Source organism: Vulpes vulpes, chromosome 1 (assembly GCF_048418805.1).
Source record: "Vulpes vulpes isolate BD-2025 chromosome 1, VulVul3, whole genome shotgun sequence".
NCBI classification, from domain to species: Eukaryota; Metazoa; Chordata; class Mammalia; order Carnivora; family Canidae; genus Vulpes; species Vulpes vulpes.
In genome coordinates this window covers 17,028,532-17,049,500 of record NC_132780.1, presented here as the reverse complement: position 1 = coordinate 17,049,500, position 20,969 = coordinate 17,028,532, and the positions used below count along the sequence as shown (strand labels likewise).

General features: G+C 54.3%; 1 protein-coding gene and 2 pseudogenes across 1 annotated transcript; 2 read left to right on the top strand and 1 right to left on the bottom strand.

Moving 5' to 3' along the window:
- The first annotated feature begins 131 nt into the window (after positions 1–131).
- LOC112931501 (RNA exonuclease 1 homolog) lies at positions 132–2,159 on the top strand (annotated as a pseudogene).
- Positions 2,160–3,409: 1,250 nt separating this feature from the next.
- Positions 3,410–13,809, bottom strand: LOC112931502 (sialic acid-binding Ig-like lectin 8; annotated as a pseudogene).
- Positions 13,810–14,187: 378 nt separating this feature from the next.
- On the top strand, positions 14,188–20,194 carry CTU1 (cytosolic thiouridylase subunit 1). Its single transcript, XM_072758297.1, has 3 exons — positions 14,188–14,265; positions 17,214–17,758; positions 19,454–20,194. Exons 2-3 carry the CDS (start codon positions 17,251–17,253, stop codon positions 20,074–20,076), a joined length of 1,131 nt encoding a protein of 376 aa, XP_072614398.1. The 5' UTR covers positions 14,188–14,265; positions 17,214–17,250; the 3' UTR covers positions 20,077–20,194.
- The last annotated feature ends 775 nt before the right edge of the window (positions 20,195–20,969 follow it).

Genomic DNA, 20,969 nt, shown 5'->3' with positions numbered 1-20,969 from the left:
AAGTAGGCTCCTCTCAGGGAGCTTGATGCGGGACTCGATCCCAGAACCCTAGGATCACACCCTGAGCCAAAGGCAGACGCTCAACCCCCTGGCCACCCAGGGGTCCCGCCATGATTTTCCATTAGGAGAAGATGCACACAGAAGCAGAATCCATCCGTGGGAAGGAACAGTGCACAGTCACAGAGAAGAAGGTGGACAGTCTGTACTACTGATAGCATAGGACCCCTCTAGGCGAACACACTGAGGCTCAGAGCAGCCTATGGACATCACATCCCTGAAGTGTGCTATCGGCGTGCCCAGCAGGCCCAGAGGGACTCAGCCACCTGGCTCCAGGCTGCCCAGCAGCCAACAGAGAAGCCATCTTCCATCCACATCTCAGCTCCTGGTGAGAAGAGGAGGATCGCCCATGTCCCCAACCCCTGCTTGGCTGCAGCCCCCACAGGTGCCAAGAAGACCCTCACCACCAGCAGCAGCCAGCCACCCAATGGCCCCAATTGGGGCAGCCAGCCCCTGAAGGCGCACACGTTGTCAGGCATGGCGTCCAAGACCACCACCACCATCACCCCCAAGTGCGTTGCCCACAGCCCAACTTTACAGAGTTTAAAGAAGCCCATTATTCCGAAAGAGTTTGGGGGCAAAGTCCCCACAGTCATCCGCCAGCAGTATCTGAACTTGTTCATTGAGGAATGCCTCAAGTTCTGCTCTTCAAACCACGAAGCCATAGAGAAGGCACCGAACGAGGAGAAGGTGGCCTATGACCACAGTCCCAGCAAGAACATCTACTTGAACGTCGCTGTGACCATCCTCAAGAAGCTGCGGGGCCTGGTCCCCAGCTCCGTGCCTGGTCTGGTGCTGGGAGGCAGGCTGGCCACCAAAGCCAGCTTCTGGCTCAGCCTCCGGAGCAGCCCCGAGGGGGGGGGGGGGGGGGATCTGAAAGGGGCCGCCCTGTACGGCGCCTCAAGGAGTACCTGCTCAGGGGGGACCAGCTCAAGGAGAACGGATACCCCTTCCGCCCCCCCCCCCCCCAAGCAGCGGTGGCGGGGGGGGGGGGGGGGGGGGGGGCGCCGTCATCTTCACCGTGGAGGAGAAGCCCAAGGACTCCTCCTGCAGGATCTGCTGCTGGTGTGGCAGGGAGTACCTGGTGTCTGCGTCGGCCTGGGGCTGCGGGCCGAGGAGGAGGAGAGCTACTACCACGCAGCGCGGCTGGGAGACTCCGTCCACGCGCTGCTCCGCTGCCATGGACCCCACGGGCTGCGGCCAAGCGACACGTGCAGGACGGCGGGAAGGAAAACCGCGCAGGCTCTGTGAAGACTTTCGATAAAGAACCTTCGGGGGGGGTGGGGGGGGGGTGGGATCCATCCCTGGGTGGCTCAGCGGTTTCGCGCCTGCCTTTGGCCCAGGGCGCGATCCTGGAGTCCCGGGATCGAGTCCTGCGTCGTGCTCCGGCATGGAGCCTGCTTCTCCCTCTCCTCTGCCTGTGTCTCTGCCTCTCTCTCTCTCTCTCTCTCTCTCTCTATCATAAATAAATTAAATAATAAATAATTTTTTTTAAAAAATAATAACCTTCGGAAGACGCCCACACGGGGATTTACGCCCCTGACTGTGAAATGTCCTACACCACGTATAGCCTAGAGCTGACGCGTGTCACGGTGGTGGACACGGACATGCGGGTGGTTTAGGACACCTTCGTCAAGCCGGACAATGAGATGTGGACTACAACACCAGGTTTTCGGGGGTGACTGAGGCTGACCTCGCCCACACGAGCATCTCGCTCCGGGACGTCCAGGCTGTCCTGCTGGGCATGTTCAGCGCCGACACTGTCCTCACTGGACACAGCCTGGAGAGTGGCCCGCTGGCCTTGAAGGTCATCCACAGCACCGTGGTGGACACGTCCGTGCTCTTCCCGCACGGCCTGGACCTCCCCTATAAGCGCTCCCTGCCGAACCTCATGGCTGACAGCCTCAGATCATCCAGGACCACGTGGACAGGCACAGCTCGGGGGAGGTCGCCAGCGCCTCAGGCACCTGGTGATCTGGAAGTTCCGAGAAGACGCCCAGACCAAGCGGCGACGGCTGCCGCCTGCCCGCCTCCCCCGCAGCCCCGGCCGGGCCTCTACCCCAGGCCTCTTCCAAAACAGTGCAGTAAATCTCCAGAGCTAGCCCTGTCCACGTGGCCGAGACACGGAAACAGAGAGCGGATGAGCCCGAGACCACCTGGAGGCCCGACACCCCCGCCCCTTGCGCGGCCCCGCCTCCCTGCCCCCCACTTCTGTCCTCTGGAGACTCCTGCTGATGCCCCAAGAGGCCGGGCCAGACCCCACCCGGCGCCCAGTGGGCCCTGCTGAGTCCCGGGCAGCCAAGCCTCCCACTCTGGCCCCTTCTCCTGCCGGGCAGGCTTTTCCTGTGTGTGTGTGTGTGTGTGTGTGTGTGTGTGTGTGTGTGTGTGTGTTTGTATTGTTGTTTTTATTATTTGTAATTTAAATCCGATGACTACTTGCTTTCCCCAGCTGGAGAAGCCCTGGTGCTGCCTTCCCTGTGGGGGGCGGGGCAGGGGGAGGAGTTGGAGGACCGGTGCCGCCAGCTGGCACCTTGGCAGCCACCAGGACCAAGAGTCCAGCCAGGCCTGGGTCGGATGGGTGGGAACTGGCCTCCCCAAACCCTCCTGGACTCCGTGACCTCTGGGAACCAAGCCAGCCCCCCTGCCCCCCACCCCCCAGGGCCTTGCCTTTGGGACCCCTCCAGGGCCCATCAGCCTCTGGACCCTATCTTCCCGCCAGAGCCCGGCCCTCCCCCAGGGGCTGTCTGTAAAGGCCTGCAGCCCCCCTAAGGCACGGAGCCCGGAGCCCCCCAACCCCAGACAGGGACAGAATAAATGTTTGTATGGATTTAAAAAAAAAAAAGTGTCACTTCCCGGGAGGGGACTGGGTGTCTGAGGACAGACTCTGCTGTGCATTCTGAATGTTTGTCCATGTGAATATATTACCTGTTCAGAAGTACCTAAATAAGCAGTTGTTAGAGAAAATAAAAGACAGGGCAGGAGGAGTCATCAGGAGATGCATGATAAGGGGCAGATCTGTGGGCTGCTTGTTGCCCTGTTCTCCTTGTTCTCCTGATAACAGTGGGGAGGGCAGAAGTGGGGGAAGGGGAGGTTGAGAGGGACAAGGCTATGGGGGCTGGGGAGGGGGAAGACCAATGGTTCACCCACAGGGGGGACCCCGCCCTGCCCTCACTCCCCACACCCCAGGAGGAGGTTCCAAACTACCTATGCCATTTCCTTGGGAGACAGTTGCCATCAAACTCTGTGGAGAGTCTGGGACAGAAAGACATGGTAGATTCGTGTAAATGGAGGGGGCTGGTGGACATTGGCCCTCTGTCCCCATGAGCTGCATAAATGGGGAAAAAGTGGAGACAGGTGTCCACCTGACCCCTCTCAGCCCAGATTTTGGAACCAGTACCAGTGTCCCAGACCCTGACCCCCCACCCCACTGCCCTCAGGACCCAGTCAGGGACCTAGCAGGGGGGTCCTGGCCTGGCTCTTACAGACATGTTGAGATGGATGGTCCTCATCGTAGTCACTCCAGCCCCAGGCAAGGTCACCTGACAGGTGAGAGGCATGCCATCCATGGTCCTGGGGCTGTGGGGTGAGGGTGAGCATTGAGGAGAGGAGGGTCCTGGGTCCTGGGGATGTGAGGGGCGGTGACACCCAGGAGAAGATGGGAGGCATGCCCTGTTCACAGGTCCAGGGCACAGAGCGGTCAGGTTCCTTGGATGGCCAGACTCTAGGGTCCCCGGGATAAGGATGTCAGGTGTGTGGATCAGGGCTGTCACAGGGGAGAAGGGAAGACACAGGGATCAGGAGAAGGTTCAAGGTGTGGCCCTGAGAGAAGCCTCAGGCTTGGTTCAGCTCCTGCCTCTGAGCCCTAACATGGGTTACCTCCAGTGCCTCCTGGGAAGTGTGTCCCATCCTGGCTATGTCCCAAGACCCCTGTCCTTCCCCTGTGGTCTTTCCTGGAGTCTGTCCCTTACCTGTCACATGCACAGAGAACTGGTTAGATGTGTAACTTCATTTCATTTGTACTCTCCCCTCCCCCCCTGAAAAAAGTATCTTCCACTATCCCCACTCCTGGAGTCTCTGATGTGCAGGGAGCAGCCATAGGTCCGGGTGTTCCCTAAGAGGTAGAATCGGCCCTGGGTCTCCTCCTGCACTTTAGGACCTGGGTTGTTTGTGGCCACTGGAGCATCCTAGAATACATTGACCCTTTCCCAGAACCAGTAACTGAGAGCTGGGGTAGAGTGAGACCAGTTGCCCCGGGGGTGCGAGAACCTGCAAGGCACATGCACACACAAGCCATCCTGCACTGCCATCAAGCCCTTCACCTGCAGCCTGTAATCCCCCTAGAGCTCCCTTTTGGGCCTCCTCTGGCAGTCAGCCCCCTCCCTCCTCCAGAGCAGGGCCAGTAGCAGCAGGAGCATGTCTGTCTGGGCTTGGCAGTGCCAGGGTCCCCAGGATGTCTGTTTCTTAAGGTTGGTCTCTCAGAAACTAAAAGTTGTAAGATTCAGAGGAAGCCCCGACAGGAAGATGAAGGTGATGCCAGACAGTGACCCTCCTCAGAGAAGGAACTTCAGATGCTGTCAGGGCCAGGACAGCCATTGGAAATAAGTCATCCACCACTATACATCCACTCCTGGGGACTCTGGGCCTAGAGGCCAGAGAAGGTGAGAGCCTCACTCAAATTCACACATTGCACAGGACTCAAGCCCCATCTCCTGCTTCCCTGATGATACCGTCCCCTTCTGGGCTTGTTTTCTGCAAAATGAAAACGAGTCCCTTCTGGCTGGACCTCCTGAGTCACAGGCTGTGCACGTCTGTGGAAGAAGTCAGTCCTGCAAGGGATGGAACATAGGGACATGGGAGATGGGGGAGGAGGGGTTGGAGGTGTAGGAGACAAACTGTCCTCCCTCCCTTGGCATCAAGGTGGTGGGCATCCCCTCCCTGCTCATGAAGTCACACACTAGCCCTGGCCACTGCCCCGGAGTCACTGTCCCATGGGAAGACAGTAATTGTCCAGCACCTGGAGCTCCCTGTGACAGAGGACACACAGGCAGGGTGAGGTGCTGCTCTCTCCCAGGCTGGAGGTCATGTCATAGGAAGCCTGGGCAGGGGGGACACTCAGGCAGTGAGGCAAAGACTCCAAGGATATAGAGGGGAGCCCCACTCAAAGGAGAAAAGGGAACTTGAGGCTATGATTGTACATGGGGTTGGGATGAGGAGAAGTGCAGAAGAGAAGGGGCAGATTTAGAAATGGATAAAAACTTCCCCTTTCCCTCTTCCTTGCAGCTGTCTGGTACCAAGACGATTTCTTCACCATTGCTATCTCTGGGGGCCACACTCCTCTTCAATGCTGCAGAGCATGCAGGGCCTGGCAATCTATGGGGCTTTGCCAGTGCAGGTTCTGCTCCCAGAAGTCAGGTTTGCAGGAGACATGGACTGAGTAATACCAGCTAAGTGTCATCCACCCTTCAGATGGTGCTGGTTTTGTGAGAGAAGAGACGTACACTGAATTCACAGAAAGTTTTAACTATGCGGCTGGAGGCTGGGAAAAGGTTCTGGGAACCCTGGTAGGTGGTACTCCCTTCCACTGATGTTGTTTCTCTTGACACATTTTCTGGGGAGAATTATACACACAAAGAAGGGCGCCCACAAAAACAACTCAGTGATTCATCACTAGATAGAAATAGAGCACCCTGGACCTCCCCCTTGGTCCTCATCCCTATCACACACCCTGCTCCCCCACAAAGGATCCCCGAGCATCACTTTAATGCAAATTGTTCTCTTGCTTTTCTTCACAGTTTTATCACCTGAGCACAATGTCTTCAATACTATGGCTTTGCACATGTTTTCTTAAGATTTTGTATGCGCAGAAAAAAAATTACTGTCTGTTTTCTTCCATTTAACTTCATGAATCTTCCTGTCCTATATTACCCCTTCCCAGAACCATTACACATAACCAGGGGTACAGTCAGCACTGGGGTCACTGAGAAGGAAAGGGGCAGGATTTGAGCATGCATTTATGCACTCCCACACCATCAATGATTCCTGCATTTGCAGCCCCACGCCCCTTCCCAGCCCCCTGTCTCAGACAACCCATTCTCTCCCAGCAGGGTCAATTGCAGCATCAGAGTTAGAAAGGCTGGGTCAGGCCCAGTGTGTTTCCATGGTCCCCAGTTTGCTAAGAAAAGCAAGAATGAGGAGATATAGGGAAGTCACAGAGAATCTAGCCGTGTGCAAAAAAGGAACTTACAACCCACACGCTGTCAGAGCCTTTTCGCCCCACTTGTCCAACTTTCAGAAGACACCAAGGTCCAGAGTGGGCAAATGAATTGCACAAATCATAAGGATACTTTGTCTTAGGCACCACTGTCTACAGGAACCCCCTTCATCAATCTTTGTCAGCCCAGGATTCATTGAGGTGGGAGATGGGTAGCTTATGTTAATCTGACAGTGAAGAATTATCAACTCTTCCTATGAGGTGAGAGAGGAAATTTCAACCATTCATTCAACAAGCATCTACATTGTGCCTTCAGATTTCCAGTAAAGGGGTGATTATGAGAGACCTAGCCCTTTGAGGGGAGCATCATCTAGTTCGAAGACAGATTATCTGATGATTCCAATGCCATAGGGTAGATGGTTGGGATGGGAGAGGCACAGGCTGGGATGGGCGGGGTTCTTGCTCTTCTGGACTGCAAGGTGAATTCTGCAAGGTGAGTTTTCAGGAACAAGTAGACATGGTAGGGAGTTTCAGGCAATCTCAAGGGATGCGAATTCCACAGATGATCTTTCTGGACCCCAAGACTTTCTGGACTCTCCAGTATTGTGTTCTCAATCCCACTCAATCTTCCACTGTGTTGCAAATCCTCCTCCAGCTACTAAGCTTTGTGCTCTGTGACCAACATCACCTCTGCCCCAGCAGAGGTGAGGTCACCACCCACAGTGGGTGCTTTCTCTGTGCAGAACTTACCTATGGGTAGCTCTTAGAAAGCACGGTGGTGCTGTCTGTGGTGCTGATTCAGAGGGCAGTGCTGACTTCGGGCATGTCCACAGCTCTGTGGAGTGGCCCAATCACACAGAACAGGGATGCTAGGTCTGGAGTCTGGACAGTCAGCATGTCAGATGTGCTGTGGAGGACTCGGGTCTACCTGGGAGGGGAATTTCAGGGGAAGGGAAGACCTGAGTCTCTCCTCCTTATCCTATCTACCCTCAGAAATGTCCTACAGACAATACCAGGCTGTTGTCAGTGGTTCAAGATCAAGGGAAGGTTCTGTGTTGCTCTTTTACATATCTGGTTCCATTTCATTTTCTGAACATCCCTAGCAGAAATGGGTAATCCCCAAGGGGAGGCAGTCAACACTGAAGACTGAATAGCTGAAGGAACTAGCTCCAAAGACAACCCCAAACAATACAAACATGGAGCTCCTCTCATTATGATATAAAGTTTATTATTATCTCCTCCTCTTTTTTATTTTTTAAAAAATATTTATTTATTTATTTGTTTATTTATTTATTTATTTATTTATTCATGAGAGACACACAGAGAGAGGCAGAAACACAGGCAGAGGGAGAAGCAGGCTCCCTACAGGAAGCCCGATTTGGGATTCAATCCTAGAACCCTGGGATCACACCCTGAGCCAAAGGCAGACACTCAACCACTGAGCCACCCAGGTGTCCCTATCTCCTCTTGAATCAAGGTTTGTTCCACAAGTGCTCTGATCAACGGGATGTGGAGGACAAGGTATTCTGAGACCTCATATATTAAGAAGGCCTGGTAGTTTCCTGCCTTGCAGATTCCTGGGCATTCATGTAAGCAATTCAGAGACTCTGGTGAAGACAGAGGATGCATAGAGGAATCTGAGGGTCAGACACCTGGCCCCAGTTCCAGCCACCATCTCAACACAACTCCCTGAAAGAGCCCAAAGCAAGCTAAGAGTGCAACTGCCTAGCTGGGCTCTGGCCAGTTTACATCACCAGCACTGTGAGAAAGAATAAAATGATTGTTCAGGCTACCAGGTTGTAGGGTGGCATGATGTGCAGCAATAAATAACCAAAACAGTAGCCCATGCAAGTCACAGCTAATAGGGAAAAAGTAACAGGAGGTTACTGCCAGGAGGTTTACTGGCCAGATGAATTTTTCCACATACTATATTTCAAGGACAGTACTAAAATGGTGATCTGAGGCCTTCATTTGATCTGAGAACTACATTTCCAAGAATCTCCTTCCTTATTTGATTCCAGATTAAAGCTGACCACAAGAGAAGGCAGAAGTGGAAGCAGCAGCCACGAGGCTCCAAAGGTCAGTGGAGAGGCAGTTATTACTGCAGCTCCCACACCCTGTGGCTGCTCTGGCGACTCACCTTGTCAGCGTGACATAACAGCTGCTCAGCTGCTGGGAGGCAAGGAGGGTGTTGGGGAAACCTGGCTGAATTTCTGGGGGCAAGGACTATCGACCCCTGGTACATGGATGGGTGACCCAGGTAGATGCAGGTGGCCCAGAGAAAAGTTTACAGTGATATGAAAAGGATCCAGGAAAACAGTGTCTCCTACTAAGACATTGTCTCCGGATCTCTTTAACTTGAGAACAAGGGCCATTTGCCTATTCACAGGGCCCCATTGTCTTGCCTGAGCAAAGGACAGGATATGGCTAATCATTTCAATACTCAGAACAACCAGTGTCCAGCTGTATGTGTGTGTGTGTGTGTGTGTGTGTGTGTGTGCGCGCGCGCGTGCTGAAAGTTGGTTTCCTAGACCAGTGTGATGATTAATTTTATGTGAGAACTTGACTGGGCCATGAGATGCCCAGATTAAATATTATTTCTGGGTATGTCTGTGAGGGTGTTTCCACATGAGATTAGCATTTGAATCAGTGGACTCGGTAAAGTAGATAACCCTCCCCAAAGCCAGTGGGCATCATCCAATCTGTTGAAGGCCTGAAAAGAAAAAGCAGAGGAAGAGCAGACTCATTCCTTTCCTGCCTGCCTGTGAGTTGCAACATTGGTCTTCTCCTGCCCTTGGACTGGGATTTGCAGCATCAGCAACCCTGGTTCTCAGGCCTTAGGACTAGACTGGAATTACACCCCTGGCTTTTCACCCCTGGTCTCCAAGTTTCAGGTGGCAGATTGTGGGACCTCTTGGCCTCCCTAATTAAGCTAGTTCTTCATAGCAAATCTCTGGTTCTTTTTCTCTGGAGAACCCTGCCTAATACACTCAAAAGGGGGACAGGTAGACTAAGCCAGATCTCATGGGCCATATTTCCCACTTTCTCACTATTTTCATGAGAAATAGAAGGCACTGATGGGCTTAAAGCTAGAGTTGGAGAGTGAAATGGTCAGATTTGTGTTTTCAGGTGTTCTCTCTGGTTGCCCTAGGGAGGTTGGGTTGGAAGGGCAGCTGGAGTGAAGCTCACAGTCTGGGGCCACTGATAATCTAGTACTGCTGTTAATAAGGATTCCTGTCACAAAACACAGCACGGCCTTCATTCAACCTCATCATAACCTTTGAGAATGTTGGGCTTTACTCTGCCTACAGTAGGTAATAAATAAATGCTTGTGGAATGCAGACCATTAAAAGTACAAATTTAGGGGGGGAAGTGACAAATCTGGTATATAATAGGAACCAAATTTTGAGTTAAAAACTGTGTAGTGTTAACAAGGTAAATCTTGAGTGGTGGGAAGACAAGGCTCCAAAGGCTAGTCCCTCTGCTGGAACAGGGATGGGGGAGGAGGTGTGTAGATGGGGAGCGGCCCAGATAGAACATGAAGGAGCAATCACAGGCAGGATGTGTAAGCCAAGTGTTTCCAGGAAGAAACTGACCATGACATCCACATATCTGTCCCCCTGGGATCCAGGTCCACGCTTTAGTCCTGTCTTGAGAAGAAGGGAGACTCAGTCAGGCCTCTCTGCCCGGTCTCTGAGGGCCTCCACATCTGCAGAACTGACACGGGTTTCAGATCAGAGAGCCGCCACTTTAATTCCAACTCTAGGCAGGAGGGGACAGCTCAGCCCCACCTGGAACTCAGGGGCCCATCACCAGACTTTCCTGGAGAGGGACAGACCCATGCCCCTGGTGTAATAGATCCAGGTGAGGCCATAACCGAGGAGGAAGCCAGCTCCCATGAGAGCCCTTCTGATCAGAGTGAGGATTGGGGGCCAGGAGCTCTCCTGTTCTTCAATCACACAGTTGCAGGAAGAGGGGTTTCTTGCAGAAGAGGGTACAGAGGATGAATTTCTGGCCCCAGCCCCAGGCCCTTCCACATCCCAAACACCTAACCAGGCTGAGCCTGCAGGTGCTGAGCCTGGTAGGTGAATTCCCCTTCATCTTCAACCCCCACATGGGGCAGCTCCAGGACCCCTGATGCTGAGGACTGGGAGGGGCTCAGGGATTTTCCCTCCAGGGACCAGCTCAGCATGGGAGGGGGTTGCTATGGGTCACACAGACCAGGATCTATTGAAAGACAGACAGGGATGGGGGAGGTGAGAAATGTGTCTCTCCTACCTATCACTTAGACACAGAAGATGCATGACTATTTTTTTTAAAGATTTTATTTATTTATTCATGAGAGACAGAGAGAGAGAGAGAGAGAGAGAGAGAGGCAGAGACACAGGCAGAGGGAGAAGCACGCTCCATGTGGGGAGCCCGATGTGGGACTCTATCCAGGGTCTCCAGGATCACGCCCTGGGCTGAAGGTGGCGCTAAACCGCTGAGCCACCTGGGCTGCCCTCTTTTTCTTTTTTTTAAAAAAGATTTTATTTATTTATTCATGAGAGACACAGAGAGGCAGAGACACAGGCAGAGGGAGAAGCAGGCTCCCCGCAGTGAGCCTGATGCGGGACTCGATCCCAGGACCCCAGGATCATGCCCTGAGCCCAAGGCAGCCCTGGGCTGCCCGACTATTTGAACCATGCTCATATATACACAAATCCAGGAATGCAGAGTGGTTGAAAGACCCTGGAGGGAAAGAGGTCCAGCTGAGCCTGGAAGGAGGAGGAGAACTGGTCATACTAACATGTGGAGGAAGTCTCCTCGGTTGGAAGAGTGATGAGCAAAGGCACTGAGGCTTGTAGATGAAAGGAATGGCAAATGTCTCTGGGGTGTACATCTGATGAGCTGAGGAACTTGCCCTGAATTCCAGGAGAGGCACTTGAGGGCTCTGAGCAGGGAAGGGGTGGGGTGGGCTCTTGGGGCAGGGAAACCTTTCTGGGACTGTGCTGTGTGGGACACAGACTTGAGGGGAGTCACTGGAGACCAGGAGGCTGGGGAGGAGGAAGAAGCAACAGTCAAGGCCATACGGGTGAAAGGTAAGGAATGGGACCAAGAGGGGATGAGGAAAGGAGAGACTTGGGACATTTTCAGGTGGTGAAGCTTACAAGACTCACTGACTTGGGGTTGGGGAGCAGGGGAAGAAAAGAAGGCATGTGGAGTAAGTCAAGGAGTCCTGACCCAGGTAACTGGGAGGATGGAGATCCAATTTCTGCACCTCAAAGTCATATTCTAGACCCTGCACCAAAGCACCTGGGGAGAGAGAAACTCAGGCTCCCCGCCCCCACTCCCTGCCTTAGAGTCCTCTGGCTCCTGGTCCACTCGCCTTCCTACAGCATGGACTATAGCAGCACTACCAGCAGTAGAAACATCTCTTGAACCATAAATGCCACTGTCCTAGGACAGTCTGGTCACCAGGGTCTCTCACTACAGCAAGAATGATTAAAATGAAATTTTTTAAAAAGTAAACCACAAAAGGAAGCCAGCGGGTAGGTATGAAAAGGATAGTAATTGTCTTCGTTAGTGAAACTTCAGACGCACAGTCGCCAGAGATGGAGAGCTTCTTGGAGATCAGCCCATACCACTTCCCTACTCTGCAGGAGAATGCCACAGACTTCCAAAAGTCACACTAGCTGATGGGCCCTTCATAATGAAAAGATTTGTGAAAAATTGTCGTTACTTCTGCCTTGCACATTCAGAACATTTTTCCCCCTGGAAAAGATGTTTCCAACTGAATCAATTCCTTTATGGATACATGGCTATTTGGGGTTTTCATTTCTTCTTGAGACTGGCTCAGTAAATTATGTTTTTCTTATAAGCGTTATATGTCATCTGAATTTTAAAATTAATTAGCATATATTTGAGTGAAATATCCCCTTACATTGTTTTTTTTTTTTTTTAAAGATTTATTTATTTTTAGGGATGCCTGAGTGGCTCAGTGGTTGAGTATCTACCTGCAGCTCAGGTCATGATCACGGGGTCCTGGGATCGAGTCCCACATCAGGCTCCCCACGAGGAGACTGCTTCTTTATCTGCCTATGTCTCTGCCTCTCTCTCTCTCTGTCTCTCATGAATAAATAAATAAAAATCTTTTTAAAAACCTTTACTTTTAAAGAGAGGGAAAGAGGGAAGAGGGGCAGAGGGAGAGAATCTTTCAAGAAGACTTCCCACTGAGCACAGAAGCCAATGCAGGGCTTGACCCCATGACCCAGGAGATCATGACCTGAGCTGAAACCAAGAGTAGGATGCTTACCTACTGAACCATCCAGGCACCCATCCCCTTATGTTGTTCTTAAATCAAAACATTGAAGCAAAACAAACATAGAGAAAACAGTTCAGATTATAAAGATAAGTTTGATTAATTTTCATATGATGATGACATTCCTGGAATAACCACCTAGATCAAGAAGTCCCACCGGCACCCATTCTTAGTTACTCCCCTCCAGAAAAATAACCACTGTAATGCCTTCTATCATCACCAATTAGTTTTCTGTTTTGAATTTTATGTAGTTGGGAACTTTCAGTGTCTGGCTTCTTTTTCATTTCATTTCATTTCATTTCATTTCATTTCATTTCATTTCATATTTCACTTCATTTATTAATGAGAGACACACAGAGAGAGGCAGAGACACAGGCAGCGGGAGAAGCAGGCTCCCTACAGTGAGCCTAATGCGGGACTCTATCCCAGGACCTCAGGATCATGACCTGAGCCAAAGGCAGATGCTCAACCACTGAGCCACCAGGTGCCCACAGTGTCTGGCTTCTTGTGCTTAACATTTTATTGTGAGAGGCACCCACACATATAACAGAAATTCCTTTATCCCTACTGCTGATAGAATTTCATTGTGTGCATATGCCGTATACTACACAAACCTCCTATGTTAGAGGGATACCTGGGTTATTTCTAGTCTGGAAATATTCGGAAGAGTGCTGCTACAAACATGTCTTTGATAGGAATATATACTTTTGTTGGGTATATTTTTTAGAGTGGAATTTCTCAGTAATAGTCTAGAAGGGTCTGCGTCTCCATGACACTGGCCATAGGGACTCCTGGGTTTTCTGGGGTCTAAGCCTTTGGATCCCTCAGTCTCGGAAGTCAGGGTCTCTAGGGTCTCCTGGTCCTGTCAAGTCATTTCTCACCTGCTCTCCACCCTCCAGCTCCACCCCCTCGTGAAGGGAAGTGTGTACTACTACCCGGTTCACTGACTGGAACCTGCGCAGGGGATCTCAATCTCACCCACTACCCAGAACCAGGAGCACGTCCAGAGACACCCCCACTCCCAACACCAAGTCACTAACAGCTGAGCCATGCGCAGAGATCTCGCCTGACACCCAGTGCTCCCTCTCCCCATTCGACACGCTCATGCGCACCATAACCACCTGCACAGGGCACCCACAGATCCACCCGAGCCCCGACTCTCGGACTCTGCCCTGCGCATGCGCAACCTCTTCCTTTCACACTCGCCAACAGCCACTTCACTCCCACCTTCCATTCCCATCTGCGACGACACCTCCGAGGGTAGAAATCAATGCCCTACAATAGCTTTTAAGGCCTATAATAATCCCACAAAAGCAAATGATCCGAATACGGTTGCTTCGTCTTTTGAGTGTCTTGCACCGTGACGGTGACAGGGTACGGCCACAGCAAAGACACACCCACCCACCCAGCAACCACCTCACCGTTCTGACGGGTCCCAAGGCCTTGCGCAGGCGCCCAAAGGAAACAGGGCAGTACACATTAGCAAGCCGAGGAAGGAGCTGCAAGGGTTGCTGGGAGTTGTAGTCCCAGCAGGCCCAGCAGCCTCAGGTGCTTCGGAGTTGCCGCATGGGGCTCTGGGAGTAGTAGGCAAGACAGCCTCCAAAGCCTTCTGGGAGTCGTAGTCTCTGGAGCCACTTCCGTGCCAGACTTCCGCGTGTGGGGCCGTTTGGACGTCCTAGTACCGCGTCCTGTCCAGGTAAGTACTAACTCCTGCGGCGGATGGGCCGTAGGCCGCCGCTCTTTATTGCGGTGCCATGTGAGGTTGACAGACTCGGGGAGTAGTGACACTAGCCCCCGTGATTCTCTAACGCCTGTGTCCCAGAGGCCTTCTGGCTAGGATCCCTCCTTTGGACGCTGCGTTACATCCTGTCTCTTGCCCACCCACCCCTCCCCCCAGGCGGGGATTCCACCATCTCCCTGCCCACCCCGACGCCATCGGGGCCTCTAGTGTGCCCTCAAAGCTCTGTTCTGATAGAAGGAGGCAGACCCAGTCCCTGCCTTTAGTACCCCGAAGGGGACAGGTCTTCCACTATGATGGATAGAGTTGTGGTCAGGCTGGGATGGAAGCCGACTAGGGGCTCTGTGAGCCTGGAGGGGACTCCCCACCCAGGCTGGATCCATAAAATCTTGGACAGATGCTTTAGCAAACATTTCAAACCTGGTATGTCCAAATGGAATTCCTGGTGCCCTCCTGAGGAAATGGCCCATCATCCTCCTGGGGGCTCTAGCCAAAACCTCCAAGTCAGTCTCCATTCATCTTTTCTCATCAGCTGAGTCTTCATCACAATCCAAGTCTTGTGCAAATCCTGTGGGCTCTACCTTCAAAACAGATCCAGAGTCCCACCCTTCCTTCCCACCTCCACTGCTACCACCCCCACTCAGGCCACTTGCAACTCTCACTGGCTGTTGCCATAGTCACCTCCCTGCCTCTGCTCCTGCCCTCTAAAGTATGTTCCTCTCACAGCAGTCAATGAGATCCTTTAAAAACATAAGTCAGATTGTATCTCTTTCCTGCTCAAAACCCTTCTATGGCTCCTATCTCTCTCTGAATAAAATTCAAACTTCATATCATGGCCTATGAATCTCTTGACAACCTGCACAGACTCAACACCTGCCAGGGTCTTCCCGCCTTCAGGAGGCAGACCCCCAGAACTGGGTGACTGTAGATTTAGGGCAAGAGGAGGGATGAGTCCAAGGTGATTTTATGTCCTGTCCTGTCCTGTGAAGGAGTTGGTAGAAGTTGGGTGGTAGCATTCAGGAGATAGGAAACAGCTGGGAAAGAACAGATTTCTGCTTGGGAGGAATGGGAAGCTGGCCCTTGTGGGCACTGGGGATCTGAGAAAAGGCCTAGCCAGGATTCTCAGTGGGGCATTTGGAGGACCAGCCAGATGGACATTACAATTCAGAGTCACCCACAAGGAGAATGGGCTGGGCAGGACCCAAGGACCATGAAGAGGATGCTCCAGAAGAGATCCAGTCTCCGCAGGAGATAGACCACAACAGAGGGAGGGTTGAATCAGGTCAAAAGAGAAAACATTTCAAGGGGCACCTGTGACAGATGCCCCTGCTAGTCACGGCTGATGGCTCCTAAGGACTACTTGCTGGCCCAGTGACAGGGAAGAGTACTCTGAGTGGAGGGAAGAGCCCGTGCAAACACCTTGCAGTAGGTATGTCCTGGAGCATTTGAGAGTAGAGTGCAGCATGAGTGAGGATAGGGAGAGGTGAGGTCAGGGAAAAAGGGAACCAGATCACAGACAGCCACACAGGCCACTGGCTTTTCCTAAAGTGAGAAGAGATGGTGGCTCAGATGAGGGTGGCAGCTCTGCAGATGGTGAGATGTGTTGGTTTCTGGGTCTGCATAGAAGCTGCAGTCAGACAGGGTTTGCTGTATGGCATTTGGGGTTTGAGGTCAGAGGATGCCTCAGTGAGACATGTGGATAAATGGTTGGGACTTGACATTGCAATTTGGAGTCACCCACGGGGAGAGTGAGAAGAGTGATGGAAGAAGAACAGGCCAGGGTCCTGGGCCCCAAGGCTTCTGGCCTGAACAGTTGAGAGGATGGAGCTGCTCTTGATTGCAAAAGAAGCAGGTGTGGGAAGAAGAATCAGGAATCCAGATTTTGAGATGCCTTTTAGACATCTGAATGGCACTGGCCCTGCGTCTGGAAGTCACAGACAGTGAATAAAGTCACATAAGGTGATTCCACATATTGTGACAAATCCTAGAAGCAGGGTGACCTGCTCAGATGTCCCTGCACTAGGCCAGGCTGGAGGCAGTAGTGGCTTGGGGTGGGGGTACTGAGCCTGATGGATTTTTATGGGTTTACCAGGCATGTGGAACCAAGGAACATGTGGGTGGAGGATTGGAGTTTGGCTGGGGAGGAACGATGTAGGAAGAGAGGGACAGAAAGAGGTCAAAGATGGGCTGATCCATGTTTTGACAAGTCCACAGAAGCTTGTGGGAGATTCTGCTACCAGAGCAGAGTTGAGTCCAATCCTAGAGGCGCATCCACACCACCTCCGGAACAGAAGCAGCCCCAGTTGGTGTCCTTGGAGATATGATCCATGCTGCCTCTGTGTCTCCCCGGAGGAGGTGACTACCCTGTCCTGCAGAGAATGCAATGGACTCACTCCTGGAGATAGTATCCCATCCCCCTAACCCCAAAGTGAAATCCAGTTGATCTTTCCTGTTTCTTCGCCTTCCCCTGGGCAGAGCTGCAGCCCCCTAGGCCTCCTCTGTCCTTAGGGTTGCTGACTCCTTCCAGGCTCTCTAAACAGCCCTGGAAGTCCAGATCAAAGGTCTCCACCGTGTCCCTCTGATTCCCGCTCTCAAAGAGGGCCTCCCTGGAAACTGTGAAACGGTGTCTTAATATGCAACTGCTATACCCCCAGAGGACACAACTTAATTCTGAGTGTATCATGGTTGTCTCTCCCCCGGATACCAAGTCTTAGACTCCTTCTCTACTTGATGCACAATGGGATGCATTGTGAGAAGCCTCCTTAAGCCAGAACTTCCAGAAAAAGCCTCTTCTACCTTCACATGCCTGGCCCTAGGCAGGGCAGCTAGCTGGCAGCCTCCTCGGAGGCGACGACCCCGCAAATCGGAATCCGCATGTAACCTGCCTCCCCTCTCTCCCTGTCCAGGAGAAGCCAACTCCTTCCCGCCCGCCCGGAACCCGCGATGCCCGCCCCGCAGTGCTCCTCTTGCCACGCGGCACGCGCCGCCCTCCGCTGCCCGCGCTCCGGCCAAGCGCTGTGCGGCGCCTGCTTCTGCACCGCCTTCGAGGCCGAGGTGCTGCACACGGTGCAGGCGGGCCGCCTGCTGCCACCCGGCGCCGTAGTGGCCGTGGGCGCCTCCGGCGGCAAGGACTCCACGGTGCTGGCGCACGTGCTGCGCGAACTGGCGCCGCGCCTGGGCGTCTCGCTGCGCCTGGTGGCCGTGGACGAGGGCATCGGCGGCTACCGCGACGCGGCGCTGGCGGCCGTGCGGCGCCAGGCGGTGCTCTGGGACCTCCCGCTCACCGTCGTGGCCTACGCGGACCTCTTCGGGGGCTGGACGATGGACGCCGTGGCCCGCAGCACCGCCGGCTCCGGCCGCAGCCGCGCCTGCTGCACCTTTTGCGGGGTGCTGCGGCGCCGTGCGCTGGAGGAAGGGGCGCGCCTCGTGGGAGCCACGCACATCGTGACAGGTGAGCACAGGCCCTGCAGTGAGGGGCTAGCCCTTAGGTGGTGAAGGAGCCGCTGTTGGGTGTGCCCTGGGGGGAGGAGCTGCACATGGAGAAGGGGACGTGCATGCCTGGCATGGGCGCAGCCAGCTTCTGAGTCACTGTAATCGATGGCATTGGCAACTACAGGGTGGAGGGGTAGTCTCCAGGGACTTGGTTCCCTACATTAAAAATAGGACATTCTTTGTGTCCCTGTTCACAAAAGGAGGGGAGTGAAGTGGTCCCATCCATCAGAAGCCAACTGTAGTCTAGAATTCACCTGTCTTTGAATTTCTTTTCTCTGTCGGCCTCTCCTCTCTGATGACCCTTACTCTCTCCTGGTCATCACTTCAACACATAATTCTTGACCACTTACTGTGTACCAGATACAAGCTATATAGTGCAGAGCAATGCCTAACCTCAGTTTCTTTTTGTATAAAATGGGGTTGTTAATAATATTGAGGTCCTAGGGTTGTTGGGAATTAGATAGGTTATGTGTGCAGCACTTGGACCAGAGACTGGAAACCAGTAGGTATTGCAGAAACGTTTGCCATTGTGATGATGCACTAGACAGTCTCTCTTCCTGCTCTTCTCTCACATGTATAATTAGAACCTGAGAAGTGCTACTAAGGAAAATCACATAGACTTTGGTGGCTTATAATAGGTGTATCCAGGAAGGGAGAAGAGTAGGGGTTAGGAAGCATTTCCAGAGTGAGCCAAGACCTGTAGGCCACCCTGTAACCAGTGAAGGGCAGACAGAGGGTCAAATTCTGAGCAGAGGAAACAACTTATGCAAAGGCCCTGAAGAGGGTTATGGCCAATTAGAGAAACCCTAAAACCAGTGTTCTACTGTCTGGACTATCCAATATAAAATAACAAGATGCAGAATAAATAGAGATTTAACTTGTTTTATGGTGAATGTTGTATAAATATTCCCTAACTTTCTTCCTGGTCTTTCTGAATGTGGTGATGTGCATTCCCAGAGGCACTGGGGCAAGGGCTCACTTGAGAGTCTCAATTAACTATTAAATGCTACTTTGGGGCAGCTTGGGTGGCTCAGTGGTTTAGCAGTGCCTTCAGCCCAGGGCCTGATCCTGGAGACCCGTGATTGAGTCCCACGTCGGGCTGCCTGCATGGAGCCTGCTTCTCCCTCTGCCTGTGTCTCTGTTTCTCTCTTTCTCTCTCTCTCTCTCTCTGTGTCTCTCATGAATAAATAAATAAAATCTTTTAAAAAAATAAAAAATAAATAAATGCTGCTTTGGCTCCTGTGCAGTGTGAAGCACACTTCTGAGACTGAAATGTTTGTAGCCTAAAGCACTTTTACTACCTTCCTGAAAAGGCAACTAGCACAGGGCGGGGATGGCGATAAGTGGGTGCCAGATGAGGGCGCCCCGAATTGCTCCCCGGGAACCTGTGTGTGTTCCCCTCTTCTTTCTCACTGTGACCACCGTCAGCCTCCACCTGGCCGTCCCGGGGCGCCCAGGGGTCTCCATGGCCCCGTGTGGCCCTCCCTGCTGGTGTCCGGGCCCCCTCCCGGTCTCCCCGGGTTCTGGCTGCCCCGCAGGGTCTGGGGTCTCCACGGCCGGTCGGTCGCACGCACACCCCGGGCCCCTCCCCGTCTCCCCGCCCCGCTGCCCCGCGTGGCGCCCCCACCTCACCGGCTCCCCCTCTCTCCCCCAGGCCACAACGCCGACGACATGGCAGAGACGGTGCTCATGAACTTCCTGCGGGGCGACGCGGGGCGGCTGGCCCGGGGCGGGGGCCTGGGCTCGCGGGGCGAGGGGGGCGCGTTGCCGCGCTGCCGCCCGCTGCAGCTGGCCTCGCAGAAGGAGGTGGTGCTGTACGCGCACTTCCGTCGCCTCGACTACTTCTCCGAGGAGTGCGTCTACGCGCCCGAGGCCTTCCGCGGCCACGCGCGCCACCTGCTCAAGCTCCTGGAGGCGGCGCGGCCGTCGGCGGCGCTGGACCTGGTGCACTCGGCCGAGCGCCTGGCCCTGGCCCCGGCCGCGCGGCCCCCGCCCCCCGGCGCCTGCTCCCGCTGCGGGGCGCTGGCCAGCCGCGCGCTCTGCCAGGCCTGCGCCCTCCTGGACGGCCTGCAGCGCGGCCGGCCCCGCCTGGCCATCGGCAAGGGGCGCGACGCGGAGGGGCCGCCGGGGCCGCCGCCCCCGCCCCCGCCCCCGCCCCCGCCCCCGCCCCCGCCCCCGCCCCCGCCTCCCAGAGACCCGGGCTCGGCGCCGGGCCCCGCCGCCGCCGGGGAGTGCGGGGCGGCCTGTGAGGGGCGCTGCGCCCAGGCCTCCCTGTGACTGCGGGAGGGGCACGGACGGGACCGGTTACCGCTGACCCCGCTGACCCCGCAGAAGCTGAGGCCGGGACCCCTGGGTCGGAAGGAGGAGGGAGCAGGGGGCTGGGAGCCAGGACTCCTGGGTGCGAGGGAGGAGGGGCTGGGGCAGGGACCCCTGGGTGTGAGGGAGGAGGGAATAGGAGGCAGGGACCCCTAGGTCTGAGGGAGGAGGGGCTGGGGGCCTGGACTCCAGGGTGTGAGGGAGGAGGGGTTGGGGACCTGGACTCCTGGGTCTGAGGGAGGTGGGGCTGGTGGCTGGGACCCCTAGATCTGAGGGAGGAGGAGCTGGGGGCCTGGACTCCTAGGTCTGAGGGAGGAGGGGCTGGGGGCCTGGACTCCAGGGTGTGAGGGAGGAGGGGTTGGGGGCCTGGACTCCTGGGTCTGAGGGAGGTGGGGCTGGTGGCTGGGACCCCTAGATCTGAGGGAGGAGGGGCTGGGGGCCTGGACTCCAGGGTGTGAGGGAGGAGGGGCTGGAGGCCAGAACTGGTGTCAGGGAGGAGAGAACCTTCCATTCCAGAGCCAGTAGAAATTAGAGGGCTGCTTGCCTAGTACTCTGCCAGATTCTGGGCATGCTCGGGAGAGTCCTAACCCTCCTTTAGGACCCACTATGTGTCATTTTTGCCAGGAGTGGGTAAAGCAAAACCGCTTCCCTTGATGGGCTCTCTCATTTACAGTAATCAGGATGCTTATCTTTGAGTGCTGTGCATACTGTGGATGCTGCCCCGGCTGACTTCATCCACACCACAATCTCACTGGCTGTCACTTGAGGCCAGGTAATTGGCCTGAAGTCACCTAGCTGGAGTTTGTCCCTCCACACTGGGAGGTGGGTGGGTGGTTGGTTAGATTTTGGCTGTG